The following is a 26,931-nucleotide window of genomic DNA, read 5'->3' as shown; positions in this document are numbered from 1 at the left end:
GGCTGTACTGAAGAATTCCTTATTATGAATACAGAAGACTTTGTCAATTAAAATTGTTGGATATTAGTTTCCAAACAGATCTTCTGGTAATGGGGCACCATGGTGTAAGGGCCAGAAGTGTAGACTGGACTGTGAGGTGGCAGAACAGCATGTCCAGCATAGTAGTAATATCTGGCTGTTCAGATGCAGATGCTCAGTTGCAATGGTATTGGAAAAGAACTTGCAAAAGGCCAATTGTTGGGGTCCATATTTCTCGTCTTTCCAAGTAGGTGAGCCAAATGCTTGGACTTTCAATAAGTCACAGACATGAAGGCTTGAGACACCATTCAGATGTTCTTCCCAGCTAAATTCCAGCACTAATCACTGTATGCCATCTGCTTGGGTTTGTTTTGCACCCAGTCCTGAGAGGGTGAATCTTCTCAGCCCTGTGCCAGCAATATGCATACGTTCTGCCAGCAAGCTCAGTGAGACAAAAGTTGTTTAAGTGAGGATTTTAGCTGAATGGTGAAGACACCCTAGTCAGTGCACAACGATAAAAAAAAACAAAGGCTGCATTTCAAGAGACATTTCAGTAACTCCAGAAGCATCACCCAGTGGGATCGCGTTAGCAAGTATCCAAAGCGACACCTACTGGTGTAGATCTGATTACCGTGAAACATAGAAATTAGGTTAGAACAAGGCAGAGCTGCACAAATAAGCTGACTAACGAGCCCCAAAAGGTATTAGTGGGGGATATCAGCAGCTGGAAACTGAACCTGCTGAGTTCTGCTAAATAACTGAACCTCTAACTATTATGGTAGCAGATGAAAGAGATGTCAGCTTGCTTCTGAGCACCAATGGTTTTCTAATGGTGCCTCCCTTCCTTGAATTTTAAAAATGGCCTAAAGCTACAGCACAAGAAGGAATTAATGCAGCTTTTCCCATCAGGGAAGCTTCATTGGTTTAATGCCAAGAGATAAAACCTGGCACACACGCTTTCATTCAGACCACCTAGAGAATTCTATACATGTAGGTGGCTGGATTCACAAAGGCCAAGACATGTTGCATATCCTTGGACTTTCAAGGGAATATAAAGATGAAACTACAGGGGTTAGATAGGAACAGATTCCCATAAATCACTCCAAAGATTACTATATTTAATGATGGCCTTGGACATCCGTAGCAGGTACATCAATCCCTGTTCCATGCTGAAAAACACATCTGGGAAGGCACCATTCTCTCTCTCAACTTTCAAGAGAGGCTGCTGAACTTAAGCATTCCCAGATAAATTTATTAACTTTTGGCTTTCTAGTTGTGCTTCTTCCTACTGGAGACAGGTTTGTTCACAAAAGACAGTCACTTCCTCGCAGACAAGAGGACTTTTTTTAAGATGCAAAGAAGAAAATTAAATCCGGCTGAAATTTCAAAAGGTTGAAAGTGTAAGAGAAGTGGGTGATTTAGTAAAATTGCAAAGGGCTGTAGTTCAGAAACAAGTTTGATGCTAAAGATCTGTACTATAAACTACGGAGAAAACTGATATGGAAAGTGAAGAATCTGGCTCAGAGGCAGCACAGACCAGTCAGGACATCCTTGCATACAACTGGTTGGGGGACAAGTTCTGGCAGGAGATCAGAAGTCTAGTCCAGGTCACTTTATCACCTTGGATGCCACCAAATAAAGTATGAAAATGATCTGCAGGGTTATGGTGCTCTTCAATCACCCTGCAAATGTCCTTTCTTTCTTCCCACTCTGCTTGGGCTTATGCCAGCTTCAACTGCCCTCAGTAACCAAGGAATCAAATGTGTCCATAAAACAGTAAACATCCCAGGCATTGCCCTTGCAGCCTTCCTCACCCAGAACAGCCCATGATTTAATTGCTGCAGAGTCTAATTCTTCGTCGTTGTCATCGTTACTGGCATATGACTGTACTCACTCACCCCTGAGCCTGCTTCTTGGAAGGCACAATATAATCCTTGCCTTGCAAAGCATCACACTGGGAGTGTCATAGCCAGGTCTATTGCTTTCTCATAGCCAGAGGGCCTGTGACCCAGTTGTAAACACTCTTTGGTCTATAGCACAATGAGTATCTGCACTGAACTAAAGTAAGCAAGGAATTTTTTCTTTGTTTGTTTTTATCCTGAATTATCAAAAGCTACTGTGAAAGCAGGAGAAGAGTCAAGTTAATGATACCTCTCCATCTGTGCAATACATACACAGCCCTGAAAATCTGTTTTAAGGCCCACACACTGAACAGTAGCCACAGCTTCACTGGATCACATAAGCTTGATAAAAATTTATATCATAGGTTTAATACAAAATTTTTTTTATTATTTTAAATGGAAGAGGTCAGGCAGAATCTTTCTGTTCATTGAGATATTAATTTTATAATTTGAACTACAGAACATGATTAATTGCTGATTGAAATCTTCTCTTTGCTTGAAATCCTTTACCTTTTGAAACGCAAAGAATACAATTTCTTCACTTTTTTCAGATGTCAATAGTCTCCAGTGAAAAATTTACTTCTTCCTTACCAGTAAAGCTACATCTTCAAAATTCCTTTTTCAGGCACTGAAATTTCATTCCTTTTTACAGGAATTTTTAAAGCCCTTGGTAATGCCTGCATCTGAAGTGAGAAAAGAATGAAACATCCCATAGATGTACTAACACCAAAGAGTTGGGTAACATTGTGAGGCTGTTTTATAGTGACAACGTTTTACCAAAGTTAAGTTTGCACTCCTGAGCTTGGAGCTTAGTTTCAAAGGTCTGATATTGCTGGGGAACAGTCTCGATTCACAGTCTGGTATTTTTCCTGCCCTAAGGCAGGATTTTCACAGCTACACACCAGCTACATATGGAAATATGCAAATGAAATATTAAAACTAAATAATTACATGGCGTTCCATGTTGATTATCTCACATAAGAATCTAGGATTGCAGCTATAAATCCTGACTGCCTCTTTGTCTGAGTTAGTGCCAAAAGTTCAGTTCAGCAATCAGATTTAAAAGAAGAAAAAAGATTTTAAAAAAAAGCAGCATTATGAGAACACTTTCCCACTGGAGAGAGCAAAGGCCCTAACTTAGGACTTCTCCCATGGCCAGCAACCTAAATACTCTCACTTTTCTAGAATTAAATTCCAACACCTATCTTAAACCATGGAAGACCTGAAAATTACATGCCTTACGTATCTACACAGAACTGAATAGTTTTCATGGTTTTCCTGGGACGTGGACAATTCCAAATACTGCAGAGAATATTACTGCCTAACCGCTGAGAGCACTTAATGGTGCAATAAGAAAAATGGGAAGAATTAATGGCACACATCCAGAGACAGATGACACTTAAACAGAACAAGACTCCACATTCTCCTGCTGTGTGATATGCTGTCTCCAGGAACAAACGTCAAACTCCAGCCTTCACCTTTATTGCCAGAAAAGGAACAAGGAAGTCCTGAGCATTTCTTACTGTGCCATAAAGGCTCACTGATATAACAAGATTTCTGCCACCAAGTCTTTAATCACATAGTGACCCTTCTGCCTTTGTACTTTGCAAACAGGAAAAAAATCAACAAAACTCTTTGTTCCGCACGCAGATAAATCTCAGAAGAAACTGTGCTTGGGATGAAGTCATGCACTCTGTTAGTGAAAGCATAATAATAATAACAAAGAATTAAACTGTCAGATGAGGAAATTCATTATATTGCCATCAGAATTTGCATATGCATAGTAAACGAGCTTGAAACCACACATTCTAAGGTGTGGCAGAGATGAAATATTGAACATCTGCTTATTAAGAAAACTGTTGACCTCATCTTGTGCAATGGGAGAGCTGAGGTTACTAGAAGCATAAATGTATGACACACAATTAAGCACTGTGCTGCAATCTTTCCACAGCACCCAACAGTGTCAATTACAGTGCTAGAGACAACCTTACTTCTTCCGGCATTTTAATTTTCCATTTGCCACTTTTCCATACTTCTCATGCAGATTTCATGCTCAAATTGGAGGGCAGGAATCCTTACTATTATAACTAAACTTCTGCTTTATTCCCCACAGCACATAAGGATGGTCAATGACAAGCTCTGAGAACTGAGTATACAATAGTTACTGAAGCAGTTCATGGTCCAACTCAGGCATGGCTAAATTCCAACCTAAATTCTGTTTTAAAGCCAAGCCATTTGGACAGAGGACCATGCTTACATCCTTTTTGGTTGAAACATACCATTGTGAGGATAGCCTTGAGCTCTTTCTACTTTTCAGGGTGCGCTCAGCATTGGCAACCTTCTAAAGCATGTGTAAGATTTGCAGGAAGACAGACTCCACGCATTGTCTCACTAGCAGACAAGACAGGTACAGTGTTAATTACCGAGCATGTATTAGAGCTCTCTCAGGCCTGGGTTCTACCACAATGGTGGAAGTAATTAATTATGTAAATAAGTAATTACAGATTATTACATGAAAAAAGTAATTAGCTTTCACTGCTGAGGTAGGCAGGTATTTAACACAGACAAGGTCATCTGTTTATAGAAGGCAGTATTTCAACCCAACAGCACTGGAAACAAGATGGATGCTTTAGCCCCGCAAGTGATAGTACTTGGTGTTAGCAAGGTAACAGGGATATTAGCTATGTACAGCTTCACCACTGGGGTGCTGGCAACAGACCCTGACCTACCAGGCACAGGATCACTGAAGGCCTCTCGGCAGTCTGGCCTGTGCTGGAGAGGTGTGGTACCTCTCCCCAGAGACAGCTGTGCTTGCGCCAGAATATCTGTGAGGCAGTAGTGTTGAGATCAAGCCCAGATTGGATCAGAAAGCAAGCTGCATACGTGCACCTTGGGGTAGAAGGAAGCTGGAGTACCTACCAGTATGTTCCTTACATTATTTCAATCCATTTTCAGTATCAGATGCTGGACTTCAATACTGGATAGGAACTGGCAGACAACTGGTGGTCCAGTTATTTCAAAATGTCATGTCCAAATGTCATCCTTAAAAATCAATTTCCAAATGAAAATGCTGCATACTCTTTCTTGAAAAATTTTTTTTTTTTTGTAAATTCATTCTACTCTTTCCCTAAGTCATTTTTGTGCCCAGCTGCCATGCTGGGCTGAGGGCATATGTATCTCAATTTAACAGACTGGATTTAAAACCTGAAGTTAGCACATGTTGAAACATATCTGTGGTATCTGTCATCATTCCTTTCAAGCTCTCCCATAGCTCCCACATTTCCCGAAGCCCTAAACAAAATAGTGTATTCATCAGACTTGTTGAAGAGCCAAGGCAAAAAGTCCAAAACAACAGATATGATGAGCCTGTCCTTTCTGTAGGCCTCACGTAGAGCCATATTACCTAACTGATGAAGCTGTAATTCCCTGGCTTGTTTCCGTGACAGCCTGCAGCTGTACTAAGGAAGTAACTGTAACCGTGGGTTTACGTCCCAGAACACACACTTTCAAACTTGTATTCTGCATAAATAATCTGTTCCTACTCACTCACTCAACTCACTTGCTCATTTCTCACTTTTATGTGAGAAATGCAAATACAATTGGGGAGATCTCTAATACTTGAAAATTCTTGGATTTAGTTCCTACCTGCTAACAACAACTTCTGTGTATACACATACCAGACAGAATCTCTGTTTCAGTTTTCTCCTTCTCTACATCTCTGCTTTTACTGGAGTTGCTGAAGAAATTAAGGTAATTTCTACATAAACAAGTATTTTTCTATTCTTTCAACATTTTTTTCACATTTCCAGCCACCAATTCACAATACTTGAGACAGAGTTTTTTATATCATCAAATCCATCTCTTTGTCAGGGCAAAGTATTCTCTCTCTTTCATGGAACTCTCAAACTTAAAAAAAAAATACAGCTACTTTCTACAGCTTTATTAATCTTTTCTGATTCTGCAGAAAACAGCTTCATCTTTCAAATTCAGCAGAAAGAAAACCACATGGAACTGAGCTCCTGTGTTTCCACACGGTGAGTGCACTCCCCAAAGCAGGACTTCCTGTTGCTAATCTCAAAGGTAACCCACCACATCACTAGAAGAGCTGCAATGCAGAGCTTTGACTCAGGTCAAATAACATTTCTTCAGGTCTCCTTACTTGCCCTCTCTGCAGAGCCAACCCTTTGCCATATTGCTCAGAAGTCAACGCTTCACCAAGACACTTCCCCATGCAATACTCAGCACTTAGCAAAGTCTAGATAGCTGACAGCATCCCAGAGAAATCCCTGTTGGCTGGATGTTTCATGCAAGTTCGGGTTGTATGCATCTTACTCACGAACATGTGAATTCTATTCTAGATCACCTCGGATTCATAACAGAGGGCATCTCAGATTTCTTAAATGCTTTTACAGCAGTTTGCTCAACAGCAAGAAAAAATGCAACAACCATATACCTCTGGGAATGCTTCAGTGGTCTAGCAGAAGAGACAGCAACCAGTGAAAACAGGACATTAGCCCATCTGCCTGCAACTCAGAAATTCATTATTCTCTTTTTTTCCCCGTGTGTCTAATGCAGATCTACGTCATTGCTTAGAAACAGTTCCACCTATAAGTATACATTAAACATATCCTGCACACATTGATATGTTTATATTAATATATTATACTATCTAGATACTTATTTATTAAATACGTTATAAAATCAACAAATTTTGACCAGATAGAGGTTCTGAATCTGTCTGTCTGGTAACTAATACTCTAATATGAATACCTTTTTCTAGCAGTGTCCCAGGTAGACAATTTCAGGTAAGTACTTTCTTTTCTTAGAAGCATAATCCCAAATTTCTTTATTTGCAGAAAAATTCTCTATACCTCTTTACAAGATGCACTAGGCCACCAGAACAATTAATCTTTATCCATGCTTCCCTCCTGAATCATAAGTATTGGGTCAGAAGTTCAGCCCGGTGTGAACACAGGCATGTTTGTGGACAGCCACTCTCAGCTCTGGAATGAGACTTTGAAGCTTTTCCCCAGACATGTTCTTAGGGCACTGTAACCTCTGCAGAAGTAGGCACTGTGCAGGGAACTTCTCGTATACTGAGAGGACTTCCTCATTCTGTCTACAGGTATTTTCTAAAATTCTTTGGCATGTGATATAAGTCAACACACCTGACTTCGTCATCAGAAACCACCCCCTCCAACAATTACCTGCATTTGTTTCCAAGTTATCTGAGCTTCAGGATGTCTTCTTAAAAACTAAGTTATGCTAAAGAGAAAATTTTGACCCACTTTTGAGGGTGAGGCAGTAAAACTGCCTTCTTCCTCCACACATTGATCCCTACAAGCTAATGTATGGGAACAATGGGCTCAGCTACCTTAAATGAAGCTCATTTCTTTAGTAAAGTCTTGTTTTGTACATTTCTTTTCAATCTCATTCTGAATCCTCACAATTATTCATTTCCTTCTCACACCAAATTGTATCATTGCAAGAGTCAACTTAAGTATATTAGAGTGCTTCCCAATGGTTAAATCCCTCAGAGAAATGAAACTCTCTTTCTTTCAGATTAATCCCCTGGGAGTAGTGGAAGCCTAAGTAAGAAAAGTAGAGTAGATTTGTCCCATTTTACCTGTCAATGTAAAGAAAGCCTTGGAAGCAATAGAGAAGATACTTGGACTGTATCTCTCAGAAAAACACTGAATTATGGCCCGTCTCACAAACCACAAATGCAAGCTTGGAAAGCACCTGCATAGGGCCAAAGAAGCCTCTGACATTTAAAATAATGTGAGCATTTAATAGAGAATGAGAAAAATAGACATTTTTCTCCCCTCATCTTCAATCTCCATTTCAACTTTTCAGGGTTTTTAGAGTGTGAGAGGTGTGTTTAAACAGGGACAGAGCTCAAGGGACAGTGCGCAAGATTAGAAAGTTCAGTGTGACAAAGTAATTACCTGGCTCTATCCAGGTGCTCAGGGAACTGGTCACAAATCAGTTTAAAACAGTAGTTCTCCACTGAGCTTTATGAGTTTACAGGTGTGTGCTGAAAGCTGGATCCCTACCTTGTCTCGAATCCCTTGTCTCATAACTTCTCTTTCAGCCTCCATCTTGGCATATTTGGCTTTCCTCTCTTCCTCTTCTTGCCTGAGCGCTTCCTGTCGTTCCTCTTCTTTCTTGGCAGCATCTGGGTCTTTCTCCTCATCCCCACCAAGCATCTTCCCCATGTCTTTGGTAGCCCCTAGAGAAAGCACAAGAGAAAGTCAGCCCTGTAAGGATGTGGGAAAACCACCATGATGCCAGCTCTCTCCCTCCCCACACTCAGGACCTCCTTCCACCCCCTTGGCATCTGGAAAGGTTTCTTCTTCCACTGAAGAGGAAGCACACACCCCATAGAGGCAGGAGGTGAGCAAAGCACCCAGCTTGACCAGGTGGGTTAACTGGCACTGGTGGGAGAAGCACGACACCAAGAGGAACAGATTACCCCTGTAGACTTGCAGTCCTGAAGGGGGCAAGCAGTCATCCACACAATGTTTTCACTCCATCAGCTGAGTCAAGTGACTGAAGATTGATTTTGGAGGGTCTTTAATCTAACAGGCAGGTGATACATCCAGAAAGAAACGACACCAGGGCTAGGAAAGGAATTTGAAATCTCGATTGCAGGGATGAGTAATCACAGTCTTAATTGTTGCCAGAAATTACATAATCCATGACACGTAGGAGCATGCAGTATTAGCAAACATTTGCAGTTGATGGTTTCTAGGCTCCTACCATGGATCAGAAAGAAGCAGCATCTCTGCGTGTCTCTTATCTGGCCTTGGACACCACTGCCTCTAATGCTTAGCACATACATGGGGTCTTTGCCTGGTTCTCTTTCTACCCTTGCATGCGCAGTGGTCTCAAATTTTCAGTCCTTACATGCTCCTAACCCAGCTTTTTGTTATTGTGTAAAACCCTTGCACAGCTATGTAAATAGGGAGGCTTCCTACATGTCCCTCTGCCCCCACAGGGCTGCATAAAGGACATTTACTCTGTATTTCAGAGGCACTTTTATTGGAAAATGACTGGCAATCATCCAGCTAGGGAGGAATGCAGGGGCTGGGGACAGAGGGAGGTAATTTATTGTGATACTTCATCATCAAGGCACTGGAGGGCTGCAGCAGGATCAGGCCTGGTTACATGGATGAAGTGAAGACATGTATCCTTTGGGAATTCTGTTGGACCTTGCCTGGAGCAGGAAAGCACCCTGCATCATTTACCTACTGAGGTACATTCACCCTGGAAGAACACTGTACGTGGCTGGTTACTGCCCTTAGTTCCTGGGTCAGGACAGCTCCAGATTGGCTTCTTACTGGCTGAGACTTAACTGAGTTTATCTGAGACAGCCTTGTTGTAACACACACTCACATGCACATACATGTATACATATTTAACGTTTCTTGCCTTACATAAGGCAAAGTTATCTGGCCTTTTGAAAGGCTTAGGCTAGAAGAAGACATTGTCAAAGTCCTTCAAATAATTGTTTGATGGCATTATTAGAGGCAAAGTGAAGGAAAGGGGTTTTCACATCCTCTTATCCCTCCCTTATAATTTACCTCCTCAATGTGTCAGCAGTGGCAGAGGACTGTGTTTGCTCTTGCTTTCCATGTCCATTCTTGGGATGGCAATGGTGGAACCTTCATTCTTACAGGGAGAAACCTCTGCAACCTGCCAGGATGATTCCTCCTGAATTGCTCCAGAGATGGCAGTTATCAGATTAACTACTGCCTCTAACAATCACAAAGGCATTTGTTAAGAGGTGAGCTGATCCCCCCACATTTCTTCTCCATGTCACACTCTCCCAGAGCCCTAAATTGGAAGCAGCCCTACATCAAAAGCAACCCTCCAATCCCCCAAAGTGTGACAGAGAAATGCCCCCTTTACATCTCCCATAAAGAAGCATGGGAAAACTGATCATTTTAAGCCTGACAAGATCTGGCTGTTACAGGCTTTATTTAGGTGGGAAATAATAAGAATAAATATGACTTCCTCCATTCACCTAGGTAACCACAAGCCTCTTGACACTTCCATCCTGTTGGGGAACTTGTGAATAAGATGAGGAAGACACCCAGGGACCCCAAACAAAACCCATCTGGAATATTCATGATCCCTAGCTACTGTCAGCCTTCCTGTACTGTCACTTTGCATCCTCCTCTGCAGGGTCAGAGTAATACAGGAATTCTTGCATTGAGGCCAAATTTACTCAGGTGATTTCTTTCCTGGAATGCAAGGACTGAAATTGCAAACAAACTAGAATTTCATAGCAGGTAGAAAGGCAATGCAGACTAGTTGGGTCACACATCCCTATTGCCAGAACCTCCCTAAGCAGCTTTACTGTGCCAGTAATACCTTTAATTCCTGGATTCCTCTCAACAAATATTTCCACTGATGATCAAACTGATTTGGGTTCAATAATCTACCAAGTTTATATCTTTTTAGCTTAGAGCTACCCAGACAGTGTAATACACTAGCTACTTATGAAGCAGAATTCAGCAGCAGAGATTTTTTTTCCATCCAAGCTCTATTTCTAGGCTATCATTAAGTTATAATGTCAACTCAGCCTATCATGTAAGGAATAAAATTATGTAGACTTCTTTTTCTTTTATCTCTTAGACAAGGCCAAGATTTTGAATACTTCAGGCATTTGATTTTGCAGCTATTCAGCACACAGAACACCTACAAGAACAAGAATGTAGTTTCAGAATCCTCACAGACACTCTTAATTCAACCCTGATTTTGAAGTCACCTTCTAAATACGTGGAATGCTGTACTGTGGTATTACTGTTAACTACTTCTAAGGGAATATGTTATGAGAAGCAAAATTTTACACTATATTTTAAGTCCAATCTCTTGTGTTACTCTTGGTATAAAAAAGCTTTTCTTCTGACTCATTTGTTCTTCAGCCTAAACTTTAGGCTTTGTCGTTAACATTGCCTGGATAACAGCTTCTGTTTTAAGCAGTTCAGCAGTGAAGGCTCCAGAGAATTCATTTGCGTGCAACTGAGATGCTGCACTTACAGGCACAAGCAGAAGGAAAGAGAATTTCTGTCCTCAAGCCTGCTTTTGAAGCTTCCAAGGAAACAGAGGGAAAGGACATACTTGCTGAATCTGTTCATATGATATGCCTGAGTCTTTTTGGCCTCTTTCACATCCCAACCATATCATCTACCTTGACATAAAAGAAGACAGACCATGCCAAAGAAATCACTAATCAGTAAGGAGCTTCAGTTAACGTTATTTCCAACATCTCTAGACAAGGCCACGGAAGACCACAGAAATGGCTAAGGCTCTAGGACAACATGTGCAAACTGTAACCTTTCTGGCTATAAATAAACAGCCCCGCCCCCAAAAGATAAAAAAATTCCATGAGGGAAAGCAGCTCAGAGGTGGTTTGTTTAGAAGACAAGTGGCACAGCAGGCATTCCAAACTAATAGTAATTCCCTTGATCCTTATGGGCCAAAGAACTAGGCAATCAGGTGTAAAACCAAATAGTATGAGTGCACTCAGATACACTTTCATGTGAGATTTGCTGGTTTAAATTGTCATCAGCCATCTGAAAAAAGTAATTCAGTTGTTGGGGAACATGTGGAAGACATTCCCCAGTGAAACAGCTGGAAGGCATGTCAGCTGTCTGGAAAGCAGTTTTGCAGTAAAGGCCTTAGGGTCCTGGTGGACAACAAGCTGACCATGAGCCAGCAATGCATCCTTACAGCAAAAAAGGTCAACAGCTTCCTGGCCTGCATTTGGGGGACTGTTGCCAGCAGGTTGAGGGACATGATCCTTCCCTTGTATGCAGCCCTGGTGACACCAAATTTGGAGTGATGTACCCAGTTCTGGGCTCCCAGATACAAGAGAGATATGGAGCTACTGGAGTGAGCCAGCAAAGGATCATGAAGAGACTTGAGGATCTCTCATATGAGGAGGGGCTGAGAGAGCTGGGATTGTTTAGCCTGGAGAAGAGAAGGTTCAGGGTGAGTCTCAGTAGTGTGTGTAAATATCTGATGAAAGGGAATGAAGAAGAGGGAGACGGACTCTTCTCACTGGTGCCTAGTGACAGGAGAAGAGATAATATGTACAAACTGAAATACAGGAATCCCATTTAAACATAAGAAAAAAAATTTGGGGTTGCAGAAAAAGGCTGTGGAGTCTCAGTCTGTGGAGATATTCAAAACTTCATAGGCCACAGCCCTGAGCAAACTGTTTGAGAATGGAATTGGACTAGATAACTCCTGTGGATCCCTGCCAACCTCAGATATTCTGTGACTCTGTGAGACCTCACAAGTAAGTGGTTTAAATGTCAACTGAAAGTAACTGAAGTGAATTTTGCAAGGAAAAGGATGAAAAGCACTTAGCCAAACACATCTTGCACCTGAACTAAAGGAAAGTAAGTTCTTAAACTGCCTGACCTCTGTCACAGGAGCACCACTTCCTATGACCTAATCCTTCAGTATCTCACTGACATCAATCCAGCTTTCACACAGAAAATGTAAACTCACAGAATCAATTTACAGGAGCAGTGCTCAATTTGTTACTTGTCAAAAGAAAAGAAAAGACTCTTCTAAATATTGACATGCAAAGCTATTTACCGCAAAAGCTATATGGGACAGGATTAGGATTTTTAAGGATGATTTACAGAGAAAGAGATTAATAGGAATATCTTAGGCATTCTTAATTAAGCAAAGGATGATGGAAATTTGCACACACCATTGCTTCAGGTAAGGTAATTAAGTAAAATCAGAAGAATTTCTTTTGCACAAATCTCATTTCGTATTGCAGATAAATAGCACCACATACCTGTCTTTCAAAAGGGCTGTATATATATGTGCTTAGATCTCAGAGGATGGTGCAGAAGTTCCCCCTTTCAATCACAGGTGCAGACGAAGCAGTGAGAGGTTTACCTGAAAGGCGCATGCCCTGAGGAAATTTTGCAGGTGGTTTTTTGGTAGTACTATTTGTGGCTGAGCCATATTTAGATCGAACAAACAGGACAACTGATGTCTCCGAGTTTCTAAATCACAGCATGTTTCTTATCGCATCATCCAAACATCTGGAGCTAATCAGAGTACTGTCCTGGAGCAGGAATGGGTCACTCATTTTTGCAGCACCACTTCAAAAGCAGAACTAAGAATGCTTTATGGATATTACCTTTTTCATCAAGGCCACGATGCAAAGCTTATGTCTGGTATACAAGAAGTCCTTTCCCCACTGTAGTGTTCATGAAAAAAGGCAAATTTGCCATTAAGAAAAAAGTCTTATAGCAATTATTATGAGACTCTCTACTCTGTCCTGAAGTCAAGACACTTAATCATTTATTTGTCAGGAAAGTCTAGGCTGGCATTTATATGAAGACTTCACTAAACAAAAGAATTTAATACACAAACTTTTCCCCAACATGAATCATATCTAAAGGAATTGGATCTTGTCCAAGTATTTTTGTCCACATACCTTAGATGTTACACAGATGCTTTCAAATTATTGCCCCTGGCTGCTCTGACATAAACTTTGTGTTCTGTTGCAGCCAAAATACACACTAGTAGGTGAGATTCTTCTAGACAAAATACAAAGTGAACCTCTGTTACCTCTGTCCTCAAAATATGGTGCTATATTTCCAACCCCTTTACCTTCCTCCAGCAAAGTCATTACATCTGTTGATTATACCTGAATGAACTAGACTGGCAGAGACAGCAGTTTTCACCACCAGGGTGAAATCCTGTTCCCAGCAGGGATGGATAGATACGGGTTTCTACTCAGAGATGTGACCATGTGTGCTGGGTGTCTGGCTTCCTGTTACATTAAATGGAAGCCCACTGTGACCTTCAGTTACCTGTTTACCATTTAAGAGTAAGGTTTCTACAGAGCCTGAATCACAGCCCAGCAAATGGAGTCTAAAACTGCATCAAGCTTCAGGTAAAGCACGCTCCCACCTTTGGTGAGTTTACATATCAATTTGCCCTGTTAACACCCCATGTAGATGCCTTGGCCTATGTGTTTTACACAAGCAGGATGAATCTCCACCTATTCTAATCTAGTAAACAGCCAGCTAAGCAGCATGCTGAAATCCAGACTTATATATACATTTTAGTCAGAGACAGAGTAAAAACCCAAACTTACAGTCTACAGGAGCAGAATATGGGATGGGGGGTGACTGTAACTTCTTTCTAGCACAAAATATGGACAAGAAACAGCAGGATCCCAAATGTGTTATGTCTGGACAGCAATTCCATTTTAACATGTATCTTTTCACCCTTAAAGAAGAAAAAGTTGTTTCCAGCATATCACCAACCTCCCTTGCAGCTAAGAAAAAGTGATCGATGAATTATCACTAAACAGCATTTTACGAAGAAGCTAGTTCAGTCTCAAACAAAACAGAAAGTAAGGAGTATGTATTCTACAGGAAGACCTAACCCACTGATGTCTGGAAGTTATCTGGACTTTTTCAGTGCTACTGCAACACACTTCCATTCCAGAATGCCTTGCAAAATCAACTGAATCATCCATGAGTTTTTTCTGACTCCCAGAAATGTAACAGCCCCAAAATTACTACTCATAGCTCACTACCTTGTACACAAACAATTCCTGCAGCTTTGTTTAAACCTAGCAGGAAAGTAAATCTTCTCTCTTAGGTCTGGGTGAAAACAAAACAAAGGCCTTGGGACTTCTAGCAACCACATGGGCCAAGCAGGAAGGAATAAAGAGCAGTCATTGATGGATTAGCTGCTCAACCTTATTTTTGTCTTTCAGTCAGAGTTCTCAACATTACAAGATGGTTTTGATGACTTGCACTTTCTCATAGTTTTTTGTCTCGCTCTTCTTTGAAAATGAGACTCGGAAAAAAAGAATGAACTGAGCTCTTCAGCATCTCTGCCCAGTAAGGTCTCCCATGCTCCCTTCTGGGTTCTCTCCCAGGTCTTACAGCCTGTATATTGTGAGCTTTTCAGACATACCCCGCTGCATCCCCTTTCTTCAGTCTCCCTATCTGTAAAGCAGCAATGAATCTAGATGCCAATCTCACTCCAAGACTTTTTGTTCTGCAGAGGTATCCAAGGTAAGGTAGCTCCAGATTTTTTTGCTTCTTTTGAGTCAGGTTCCACTAGGTGATGCCTGTTTCAAAGCAGAGTATGGTACAACCCAATGGAGAGTTATTGGAGCTGACATCAGCAAAAGATGTTACAAACTACATAATCCAAAATCACTGTATTCAGACTAGGGCCAGTTCAAAAACCTTAACTGCATGGACAAACTTTTTCTTGTTAGGAAACTCATCCATAAAGAACCAGTACAATATGTACTGTCAGCTGGTCAGAATAAAGCCTTTGATTTTTCCACACCACTGGGGCAGCCTGGTTGTCTGCCAGGTCTTTCAGTCCCATTGACAAGAAGGGGAAGGGCAGATTGGGGCCTGGCATGTAGGGACCCAGGCTATCACACCTGTTTTGGAAGCAAATATCTTCCTCATATAGGTACAGTAAAACAATTCCCAGGAAAGGTTTTGTTGCCTATATCCACATCAACCTGCTGCTCTTTGCAAGTACAAAAAGTAGTCTGACCTCTGTTCTCCATTCATTTAGGAGTAGAATAAAACAATGCTTTTAGGAATGTTTTGGAAACAAAAGAGTACAGCTCCATGCTTCTGTATAATGCTGTTTTCCTGAAAACACTTGCACATTTCTTCAGTGACAAGAACAAAGATGTCTCTACTACCTGCCTCCTACTCCTTCAACTGGGAGATGATGGTGCAGGGTCTTTTCCTTCTGCAGTTTTATTAGCCACTGGATGACTATTTTCCATCAAAAAAGTAAATGCCACACCAATCCTTTCAGCTGAAATAAAAACCTCACTTCCTCCTGTTAAAGTTTCAACAAAAATGTAGTAGCCCTTCAGGAGGATATCGCATAATATTCCGAAGTGGTAATTGCATGAACAAAATGCTGTGTTTATACATTAGTACTGAATAGCTCCAAAGTAACCATCATGTTTATTAATTTACTATAACCAATACACCTACTGAAATGCATTAGTGATTTACTGCATGTTAGCTTTTTTATAAACAAAGAACTGATGCCAAATTCAGTTGAGGACCTCACTTGAGAAATCATAATATCTTTGAATGCCGTTTTCTGGTCTCTTTGCTACAGTGGGGATCTCTGATAAGGATCATTAACATTGTATTAAATGAACAAATCCTTAAAGAAATTCAAAGCTCAAAGCAGATGTGGAACTGTTTACTCTTCCAAATCCACACAGCACAAGTGTCTTACAGAAATGAGAAGGGGCGTATTTATATGGGCCAATCTATGGTTTTAGGCTTATTTCCAGGTCAATGAGATGCCTGCCCTTTTCAGCATTAAGTTTTCTGAGCTATCACAGAAAAATAGTATTGGGAGAATCCCAGTGAGGTCCATCTCCATCACCATCAAGTGGTGAGCTATGGATCATGGGTACATTGCAAGTTATGTAGTGCCAGAACACAAATGGACATGAGGAAGAATTAGAAAAATAGCATTCAAAGCATCAGTTTGCTTTGTTTATAAATGAACATTGTAGATAAAAAGCTGCACAGGACGGTATGGATTTGTTTTGTTATTTTGTTCCTTTTCTCCACACACAAAGGGGTTAGATTACCTTCCAAATAAATGAGAATGCAAGACACTAGTCTGGTCTATCCCTTGCCCCAGGGATCAGCTTCATGTTATTCCTGCCAGCCCTTTGTCTGGCCTGCTATCAAAGGACTCTAAAGTTGAAGGCAAAACAGTGAAAAAGGCTGTGGTCAACAGCTAGCTGGCCACTGCAGTGCTCACCAAACTGCAATACAGACTTGGTCTGCTTTCAACCTTTTCATTTTTCCTCCACTTACATTTTCCAGGTTGTTGGTCTCCTTGTTATTTTCTTAGCATCTGTAGTAATTCCTACCCCTCAACCTAGTGAAATTGACTGTATCAGTCTTTTCTGTTCTCTGAGTGCTCATGCTGGAATCTAAAATATTCCCTACCATCAGCTAACCAGGAAAGACATAGTCTTCAAAATACCCAGCACACAGAACAAAGGCTTCACTGAGGCCTGTCCCATGTAACAGCTACCAAGACAAACAGATAGAGGTAATAGTGAGAAGTTATTCACAGCATCAGCACTGTGACAAGACACCAGGTGATCATTTGCTTGATCAAGACATTAGGGTGAGCATCAACTCAACAGCTATTGTCCAGCTTTTCTTCTTCCAGTTCCTGGGATTTTCTATCACACCTTGGTCTGTGATCATGGTGTAACACCAAAAAAACTCTCAGGCCTTGCCATTCCCTGCACCTTCTCTAGAAAAGGGTCCTGAACAAGCAGGCATTTGCTCTGACTTTCCGCATTTAGACAGAGAAGCCTTTATTTTACTGTTCCTGAGGACCTTTGCTTCAGCCATTCCCCGTCCCCAGACTCGGCTTTCTCTGTCTCTGGTATCTTACTTTAGTCTTTCTCTCTCTCTGTCTGTATCCAGCCAGACAAACTGCATTGCTCAGAGGTCTTCTTGTTGAGAAACAAACATTTGGAAAAAAATTTGGAACTCCAGCTATTTGGAGACAAATGCCTATTCTCACTGGTGTTTCATTTCCCTTAATGCCCCAAGGAAGACTTTAAAGACTGACATTGAAGGGCCTTTTTCAAACTTGGTACAAGTCCATGCGGAGGCACATAGAACTTTCCAAGAACGTTTTTTCCTGCAGTTTTCTGAGATAGCAGTAGGTTCTAACATGTGAAAGAGCAATGTTTCTTTCTGCAGATGGGTTTTGAAGGCCAAAACCGAAGGAGGTAGGGAGGCATATGAACAGAACATAATGATTTTCCTCTTTACAAGCTGCTACGCAGTCATCTTTGGCAGACAGAAGAAAGTGTTCTTTTTAGAGCAAGACCCTGCCAAGCCCATCAGTATAATGTCTTTGACTAAAATCTTAGTCTCAATGTTTTTTCCTGCAAAGTCTCCATCTCTGCACAGTCAGTTTCTCTTTGGCTGTGTAGAGCAGTACAGTACTTGCACACAAGCCAACATCTAATCTCAATGGTAATTGTACATTTGTGCAAAAAATGGATAAGTTCCTCTTTACTTTCTCTTTCTAGCTTACAACCATCAATTCATGTATTTAAGTGAATTCTTAAGTTCATCTGGGATTTATTCCTTTACACTGGTGCTAAGTCCTTTTTATACTACTATAACTAGAACAGTAAAGTTGCTTATGCAATGTATGTGGATAAATCATTTTTAAGTGACATTCATCTGATCTGATCTCAGACCCACAGTGACACTATTCTGGACATATGGGGCTTTCTCCGTTCATAGTATCATAAAGGTTGGAAAAGACCTCTAAGATCATCAAGTCCAACCATCAACCCAACACCGCCATGTCTCCTAAACCATGCCCTGAAATGCCATGTCTACACATTTTCTGAACACGTCTGTGCTGGTTTCAGCTGAGAAGGGGTTAATTCTCCTCACCATGGGGGGTCGGCTACCTTTCCAGCTTCTGGCGGGAGCTGGGAGGGGCAGGGCCAAGGTGGGGGCAGCTGACCCCGACTGGTCAATGGGATGTTCATTCCATACCATGTGACACCATGACCAGTATATTAAGGGGGGGAAGTTTGCGGCTCAGGGGAGGCGCGGCGAGCAGTTCATTCCCCTCCCACCCCGCTCCCCCCCCGAGCTTTGCGCCTCTCGTTATTCTCCTTTACATTGTATTTCTCTTGTTTTTTCCTTTAATTTTAATTATTAAACTGTTCTTACCTCAACCCATGAGCGTTACCCTTCTGATTCTCTCCCCCATCTACCAGTGGGGGAGTGAGCAAGCGACTGTGTGGGGCTGAGCTGCCGGCTAAACCATGACAACCTCCAGGGATAGTGACTCTACCACCTCTCTGGGCAGCCTGTTCCAATGCCTGACCACTCTTGCAGTAAAGAAATTTTTCCTCATATCCAATCTGAACCTCCACTGGCACAACCTGAGGCCATTTCCCCTTGTCCAATTGCTTGTTACTTGGCAGAAGACACTGACACCCACCTCCCTACAACCTCCTTTCAGGTAGTTGTAGAGAGCAATAAGGTCTCCCCTCAGCCTCCTCTTCTCCAGACTAAACAACCCCGCTTCCCTCAACCTCTCCTCATAAGACCTGCTCTCCAGACCCTTCACCAGCTTCGTTGCCCTTCTCTGGACACGCTCCAACAACTCAATGTCCTTCTTGTACTGAAAGGCCCAAAACTGAACACAGTATTCGAGGTGCGGCCTCACCAGTGCTGAGTACAGGGGCATGATCACTGCCCTACTCCTGCTGGCCACACTATTCAATGATACAAGCCAGGATGCTGTTGGCCTTCTTGGCCGCCTGGGCATGCTGCTGGCTCATGTTCAGGCGGCTGTCAACCAGCAACCCCAGGTCCTTCTCCACTGGGCAGCTTTCCAGTCACTCTTCCCCAAGCCTGTAGCATCACATGGGGTTGTTGTGAGCAAAGTGTAGCAACTGGCCCTTAGCATTTTGGTTTGTTATTGGTTTTGTTTGCGGTTTTTTAATTGCCAATCACAGTTTCCATTTCATGACAAACTAGAAACAGCCACTGGGCTAATACGTATTCGTTATTCAGAATGACCTGATAGGGCTGTTTCGAGGTTGAAGCAGGCACTGCATTTTATAACCATCTTGTGAAAGATGTCACTGTTGATGGCCTGTCAGTGCTATCTCATTTGTATGCATCACAGCCAGTGTTCTTACCTTTTATTGTGATGGGCACATTTGATTTAGTATACTTAATATCTCTGAGCAGAGAAATGTTAGCTTCAGTTGATTCATTAGCTTGCAAACCTCTTCTGCTGTAAAAAATAAGCACAGTTTCTACCTCAAATAGTTTATAATCCCTGATGGATTCATTCTCCTTCTGCTGTGTGACCTCTCATGAAGCCTACAAGGCAGCGTGAACAATTATTTTCTGATACATAAGCATATTGTATGCCAAACAGCTATTAATGTCATAAGATGACACCATTTCATGTCAGGAACTACAATATGGTGGTATGTGATGAGATGATTGAGATGAACATACAATGCAAATGTAGGAAGACAGAAGCTGTAGGAAGGTTGTCATCTATCTCTGAGCTGGGGGTAAGGTTTTGCAGCAGAAAAAAGCTAAAGCTAATAGAGGCATCTTGATAGAGTCTTCTGCACTTTGGTTTTGAAAGGTTAAAAAAGTCTCAGTTCCACACATACACCCATCTCACATTCTGCAGGATACTGATTTCTTTTTGTCTGAGTCATCATTCTGCAACACTCAGACCATTACGAAGCACTTTTACCATTGTCTTTATAGACACACAGGTCCTTAGGTAAGGCTGACTATTACTTCAGTCACTGGTAAAAGTAATACTCCTGTAGATTGCCAACAGAATGTCTGAAAAAGGGGGGTGCTTACATAAGCAGGTCCCATTTAAGATCAGACCAGAAAACTGGCTCAAAGAATAATTTTTTTCTGCAATTTTTCAAAGATAATTTATAGTCCAGTGTTGTTATGAAAGGCTTTACTACAGCGTAGATATGTGTTTAAGTAGCACACTGGTAGCTCCAACCTGGTCATACAAGGGAACATCTGGTGACATACATGCAAAGCTCAGTGTAAACAGGGCCGGTGTGTCCTGGTCCACCTGCCCCAAAAAGATGCCTTGGGTTGGGGACACACCATGACAGTAACCCAGCTCATCACCTTACTGGCCCAGGTTCCTCCAAAGGTAAAAGTTAGGCTTTCCCTCCCATGTACTTTACACAGACGTTTTCACAAACAGATATCTTCAAGGATCATTCTCCTTTCCCATCCCACACTGATGCTTGTGTCCTCTGCTGAAGAGCGCCAGATTATGAGCCTGCAAGGTCCTGCAGCTGTGCAAGGAGGGACCAGGAGGAGGTATCTTTGTTCCTGAGACCAAGACACAAAACAGGCAGGTTCCTGATCCTCCTTTTACCTAACTTTTGCCAGTTAAATCCTGCTACAAGTAAGCAGGAGGAAAAAGCAAAAAGCTGGAAACAGAAACAATCATGAGCCTTCAGCACCCAGCACTAAGGGGATATTCATCTACTGTGCCCCTGCAGGGTGCAAGCAGCTTGCAGAGGAACTGAAATGAAAATGATGCAGACATGACAGGGAGTGATCCTGGTGTACCAGATTGAGCTACCAGATGAAGAATCAAACTTGATTGCTCTTTTGGAGAGACATTACTCTACAAGAGCCGGAAGGCCACAGACTTTTACTTATGCTGTGAAGTGTGTGCAATCCTAGTTAAAAAACATTCTGCCTTGCCTTAAGACACATTGTATTAATATGGTTTCAGCTGCATTACACCAAAATAAAATACCATTCATGATGTGAACTGTTCTTTTGAACTATTATATTATACAACTTTTCTCCCTAGAAGAAAAGATGGTGCCTTTTATGGCTTGGCAAGGGATTCAGAGACAGGTAAAGATTAACAAAATTAACAGAGAGGTTCTGTAGCTGCCTCTGTTAGAGTTGCTGTATACACCTTTGGGAGGGACCTTCACAGTACCCCCAATTTGTCCTTCTCAGGAAGTTTGTTCATCTTCACTATTATAAACCTTCCAGAGGCAGGCATTTTTGAGCCAGATCTCTGAAACTACACCTGGAAGGATGCAGTCCCATTCTCAGAAGGACAATCCATGCAACCCCACAACCAAAAAGCAGGGACAACTTCCTGCACACCATAAATGCAGTAGCTTCTGTTCCTGTTCTAATCAATAATCCCTGGCAGATACTTGCCTTGTCATCCTGACCCCTGTGACCCAGCTAGGGTGCAGCTATATATAATCTCTGTTAGCCCAGATGTCACAAGCCTGCCACCCAGATTCCCCTCCTAGACCAGATAGTCCCATAGCTTGGGATGAGATTCTTCTGGTCAAGTGGAAGCATGTACTTTAGAAGAGGAATTCTCCTCTGAATTGGCTGGCTGGATATCTACTGATGGAAAAGAGGACCTAATTGCCTTGTTCACATAAGCCCACCTGCACTGCAGCATCCTGGCATTAGTCATATGCAGCTTGTAGTTCCAACTGAAAAAAAAGTACTTAAAGCACATCTGCTTGCCAAAATATTTATTTGTCTGGGATTATGATTGTTTCAGTCCTGTTTCCCTGCTTCACAGAAATTATTCACTTTGGCACAAAAAGAACAGCTGAATATAAAAAAACCCATTGCTAAGTATGCAAATCTCTGCTGCTCTAATCTATTTCCTAAATTCATGCTAGTGACAGATTCTAGACCTTGTCTGTTGCCCTGGAAAATTACAGTCTTCCTCATGGTTTCTGACTCACAGGGATGATGAGACTATCCAGGAAGTCTAGACAACAACCACCTGTCAGACAATCCTGCTAGACCAGAATCTCCCTGTCATTTTAAAGAAAAGCTAACAGAGACTGGAGGAACACCATACAACAGTAACTTTGGTGACATGCTTAATACATATACATAAAGTGCTTCCCAACTGGCAGCAGACTCAAAACCATCTGAAGAGAGCAGTGAGACTGAAGAAGTCAAAACAACATGGCTTCTCCCTCTGGTGGGAGGTAAGTCACCTATCTCTGCTGCCATGGAGGGGCATTAAATGCTGCTCCTTATGTGAACTTCTGTGTTCCAAGGTACTCAGATTATACCAGTTAGCTTCGAAATATTATGTTAGCACCAAAGTCAGATGAATTTGTTTAACAGTATTAAAGCAAGAAAACAAACAAAAAGGTTTTTCTACTTAAAAAAACCAAAACTATAACAAGACCAGAAGACCAGACATTTTAGCAAGATGTTATGATCACCTCATTTGCTTCCTCAGTGGCCAGGTGGGAAATTACAAACTCTTCCCCCTGCCCCAGCAGACTTCCTGCTCCCCTGTTGGCAGGAAGAAATGATACTGCATAAGGGTAGTGGGACTGGCCATGGGCTAAACCATCACTGAAACACAACATCCTCCTACAACAAAGTTTTAAAAGGACTGCAGTCAAATTTTCAACAATTATTAGGAACCTTTCCCAGTTGAATTCTGATGAGACGTCATTGTGAACATCTTCATAGCAGCAAGAGATGTTTAAACAGCTGTAACACTACCTGGTGAAATTTCTTACCTATCAGAAAAGGTAGGAACCCCTTAGAAATAATTAATGCCCCAGCCAGCAACTCAGCTCAGCCACTTGCTCACTCCCCCACCGGCAGGATGGGGGAGAGAATCAGAGGGTAAAAGTTAGAAAACTTGTGGATTGAGATAAGAACAGTTTAATAATTCCAATAAAACAATAATAACAACAACAATAGTAATAAAATGAAAAGGAAAATAGCAAGAAAGAGAGAGGCAAAAACCTGGGGTAGGAAGGTAAAGTGGGAATAAACAACCAAAACAAACAAGTGATGCACCCAACCAACACCAATCCCTGAGCCCCAATAGTACCACCCCCCAGCCAACTCCCCCAGTTAATATACTGGTCATGACATCATATGATACAGAATATCCCATTGACCAGCTTGCATCAGTTGACTTGGCTGTGGCCCCTCCCTCCCGGCTTCTTGGGCACCTGGCAGAGCCTAGGAAGCTGGAAAAGTCCTTGGCTAGTATAGGCACTACATAGCAACACTTAGCTGCTACTTAACAACAACTAAAACACCTGTGTGCCATCAACACTATATCAGCTAAGGTGAAGAAAATTAACTCTATCCCAGCCAAACCCAGGACATTTTCTTAATATACTTCAAGAAATGTGGATGCTTTATAGCAGGCACATAGCAATACAATGGTGCTGTGATGCTTCTTGGCAGCTACAGTGATAACAGTGGGGTGGTACAGTATCAGACAGAGAAGAAATGTTCTTTGGAATGGTCTATTACTCAATTAGGTGCTTGTAAACCTCAGCTTATCGCATACAATCACGTTCTGCTTGAAGAAATGTTAACGTATTTTCTGTCAGTGATTTGTCACATTGTCTTAAGCCTGAGGGTCAGTAGAGTCTGTGACTAGAGAAGACAGAGTTTTCATGAGAAGCTGTGGAATTTCCATAGTCAAGAAATAACAGCGACTGCAGACACACCACAACCAGAAAAAAACTCTTTAAATTTGTTTTGCTCTCAGCAGTTTCTTCCTACACCCACAGGCAGAAACGTAATATATAAACTCACATACACACAAACATTGTATCTGCTAGCCAGACTAGCTCTCTCTTCTCTCTGGAGCTTGGGGTATTTCAGTTCTATGTGGGAGTTTCATCTAGAATGCAGCACTGATGGAACATAAATAAAACCCCAAACAGACAAATCTATCTGGAAGGAAATATTCAGACATTAAAAGGCAAAGTGTGCCTCCAGGACTTTCAGACAGAAGCTATTAAAAGACGTTATCTTTCCTCAATTTAAAAACAAAAATAAAGAGAAAAAAATTACTTCAGAGGTGTGATTCCTTCTGAAATCATACATGTCATAACCCCAACAGGCTTATTAACAGATTTGACATCATTTAAGGTGGCACGATTCTTTGTCAATGCCTGAAAAGCTTCCTTGACAAAGGGAGTTGTGTGGCATTTTTCACAGTCCCTAACCTTGCAGATCACTGCCAAAGCTGGCCCAAAGTCAGCAAAAGGGTTCACACTCACATCCACGCAGAACAGGAACAATGTCATTTGCAAAGTCTTTTGTATGGAGGTGCAAATGAGGAGTCCCAGGCTGCAAGGGCTTCCTTGGCTTCACATGGAGAGGAGGAGGCTGAGAGGAGACCTTATTGCTCTCTACGACTACCTGAAAGGAGGTTGTAGTGAGGTGGGTGTCAGTGTCTTCTCCCAAATTACTAGCAACAGAAGGGGAGGAAGTGGCCTCAAGCTGTGCCAGGGGAGGTTTAGACTGGGTATGAGGAAAAATTTCTTTACTGCAAGAGTGGTCAGGCATTGGAACAGGTTGCCCAGAGAGGTGATGGAGTCGCCATCCCTGGAGGTATTTAAAAGATGTGTAGACATGGCACTTCAGGGCATGGTTTAGGAGACATGGTAGTGTTGGGTTGGCATTTGGACTTGATGATCCTAAAGGTCTTTTCCAACCTTAATGATTCTATGATTCTATGAGAGGTGCTTCAAAGCCCTGAACCTCAACTGAGTGACTGCTCACCCAGGAGACTCTGTCACCTGCTACTGAGCCCTAGGGCATTCCCTCCTCTGGACTTACTTGATGAGGCAGTCCTACTTGCATACCTCCAGCAGCTGTGCCCAGTGTGACCCTTCCCTGCCACTCGTCCCTGGCCTTGTCCATCACTGTGGCTTGAGGGAGCTACCTCCATTCTACCATTAGGCTATGCTGTCCTGGCAAGGAAGTCCTGCAGGTTGTCCCTGCCCTTCTCACCTCCTGCTTCCCTTGGTTTTGATTTACACAAAAATTATACAGCATGAACAGTCTCCTCTCTCCCCTGACATACACACACTTTGTAGCCTTTCCACTCAGGCAACAGTGAAACTTCAGGACAAGTATTTCCTAAAACAAGTTGACATGCAGGCAAGCTTAGAATGCAGCACAGAGCATCCCAATCTGCAGAAATAGACATGCAATAAATAAACTTGCTTTTTTTGGCCACCTTTCTCCATAATTTAGAGCTATTAGCAACTGTAGACAGAATCAGGTCATGAAAGGACTAGCACACTCTGCCCAGTGTTTTCTAAAAACTCTTGCCTGTCCAATGGCCTTGGGTCTGGTTGCTACTATGGCACTTGGCAAGACAGTTGCCTGCCCTTCAAGGATTCCATTCAGGTCACTAAATGGACTATTTTCAGAACTCTGCAAAAATGAAAAAGATCCCCAAAAGGTGGAAAGGGAGCAGTGCTGGAACTGTTGGACCCTGCTGAGTTCAAAGTTTTCAAGAGATCTGAGGTGCCAAAACTGTCATGAGAAACAGAGAACTGAAGTCTCTTTCAGCCTGAGACATATTCAAAAAAAGTAATTAAAAAAATCACAATGGCAAGGCAGTTATTCACATATTACATTTTTTCACATTCTGAGAGACTGGAAGTACAAATAGAAGGCTGAAAATATATTTCAAAAAACTAGAGAATAAAAAATAAAACAAGAGAAATAATTCTCTCAACATCTAACTTGAAGGAAAAGTTGCTGAACTGTTGCTCATGCTTCAAGTCTGATAATTAGGTAAGATGTGTGAAGTTATTTCCAAAACTGTCATTGTTGGGTTATTCTGTGATGATTGTATCTCACTTAGAAACCTTAAAATCTTTGTCCTGACAAGAAGCACATTTGGTGTGAAACATTTGATCTGCAAGTCCTTTGAAGTCTGGATCCACAAGAGAGGCCTGAAGAAGTAACTTTCACAAGCATGTAGCTAGAGAGTGTCAGAATCTCGATCCCTATGCCTCCTTACTCAATAAACACAGATCCTGCAGTTTGCCTGGCTATTGCCTATTTTCACATGCACCACACCCTGGTTCAGACTTTAGTGTTCATTAACAGAACTCTGAACTCCACATCACTATCTTCCCTTCTGCCAAGGTGACTTTACACTTTCGTCACTGTCTGCAATATTTTTCAAGAATCTCATCATACAGTCTGCAACTCAGGCCTTTGAACACCTCAACAAAAAAACCTTGCTATTTTCTCCTGAAAGACTGCGAGCAGTAAATCTACTCTGACATCCAGAACACCACCTCTCAAGACTAAGAACATCCCAAGATAAGTCAATTTCCTTCAAGTATCTGGAAAGAACAAGAAATACCTTCTACTCCCAAACCAACAAATGGAGCATTTGTGTTGCACAGGTTCCTACCCTGGGGGTAGGCCTTCTCTTTCACCCCAACATTTGTGATTCTGGGTCCTGCAGAACCCAGTGGGTAATACCTTCAAAACAAAGGCTGTTCTTTATATTGACAGAAACAGATTTGTAAGACAGTTTCTAAGGTAGGTTTTATCATCTTCTGACAAATCTAAAGACA

The 26,931-nt window shown here is 41.9% G+C and overlaps 1 protein-coding gene across 6 annotated transcripts in view; it reads right to left on the bottom strand.

Moving 5' to 3' along the window:
• Positions 1 to 26,931, bottom strand: part of CPLX1 (complexin 1) — a 115,581-nt gene that overhangs the window by 34,342 nt on the left and 54,308 nt on the right. For all 6 annotated transcript variants that reach the window (XM_075078558.1, XM_075078559.1, XM_075078563.1 and 3 more), the window contains one exon: positions 7,976 to 8,151. In XM_075078558.1, coding sequence (XP_074934659.1) covers positions 7,976 to 8,151 — 176 coding nt within the window. The remainder of the gene's footprint in view (positions 1 to 7,975; positions 8,152 to 26,931) is intronic.

Source organism: Phalacrocorax aristotelis, chromosome Z (genome assembly GCF_949628215.1).
Source record: "Phalacrocorax aristotelis chromosome Z, bGulAri2.1, whole genome shotgun sequence".
NCBI lineage: Eukaryota > Metazoa > Chordata > Aves > Suliformes > Phalacrocoracidae > Phalacrocorax > Phalacrocorax aristotelis.
This window is presented reverse-complemented; position numbering and strand designations above follow the sequence as displayed.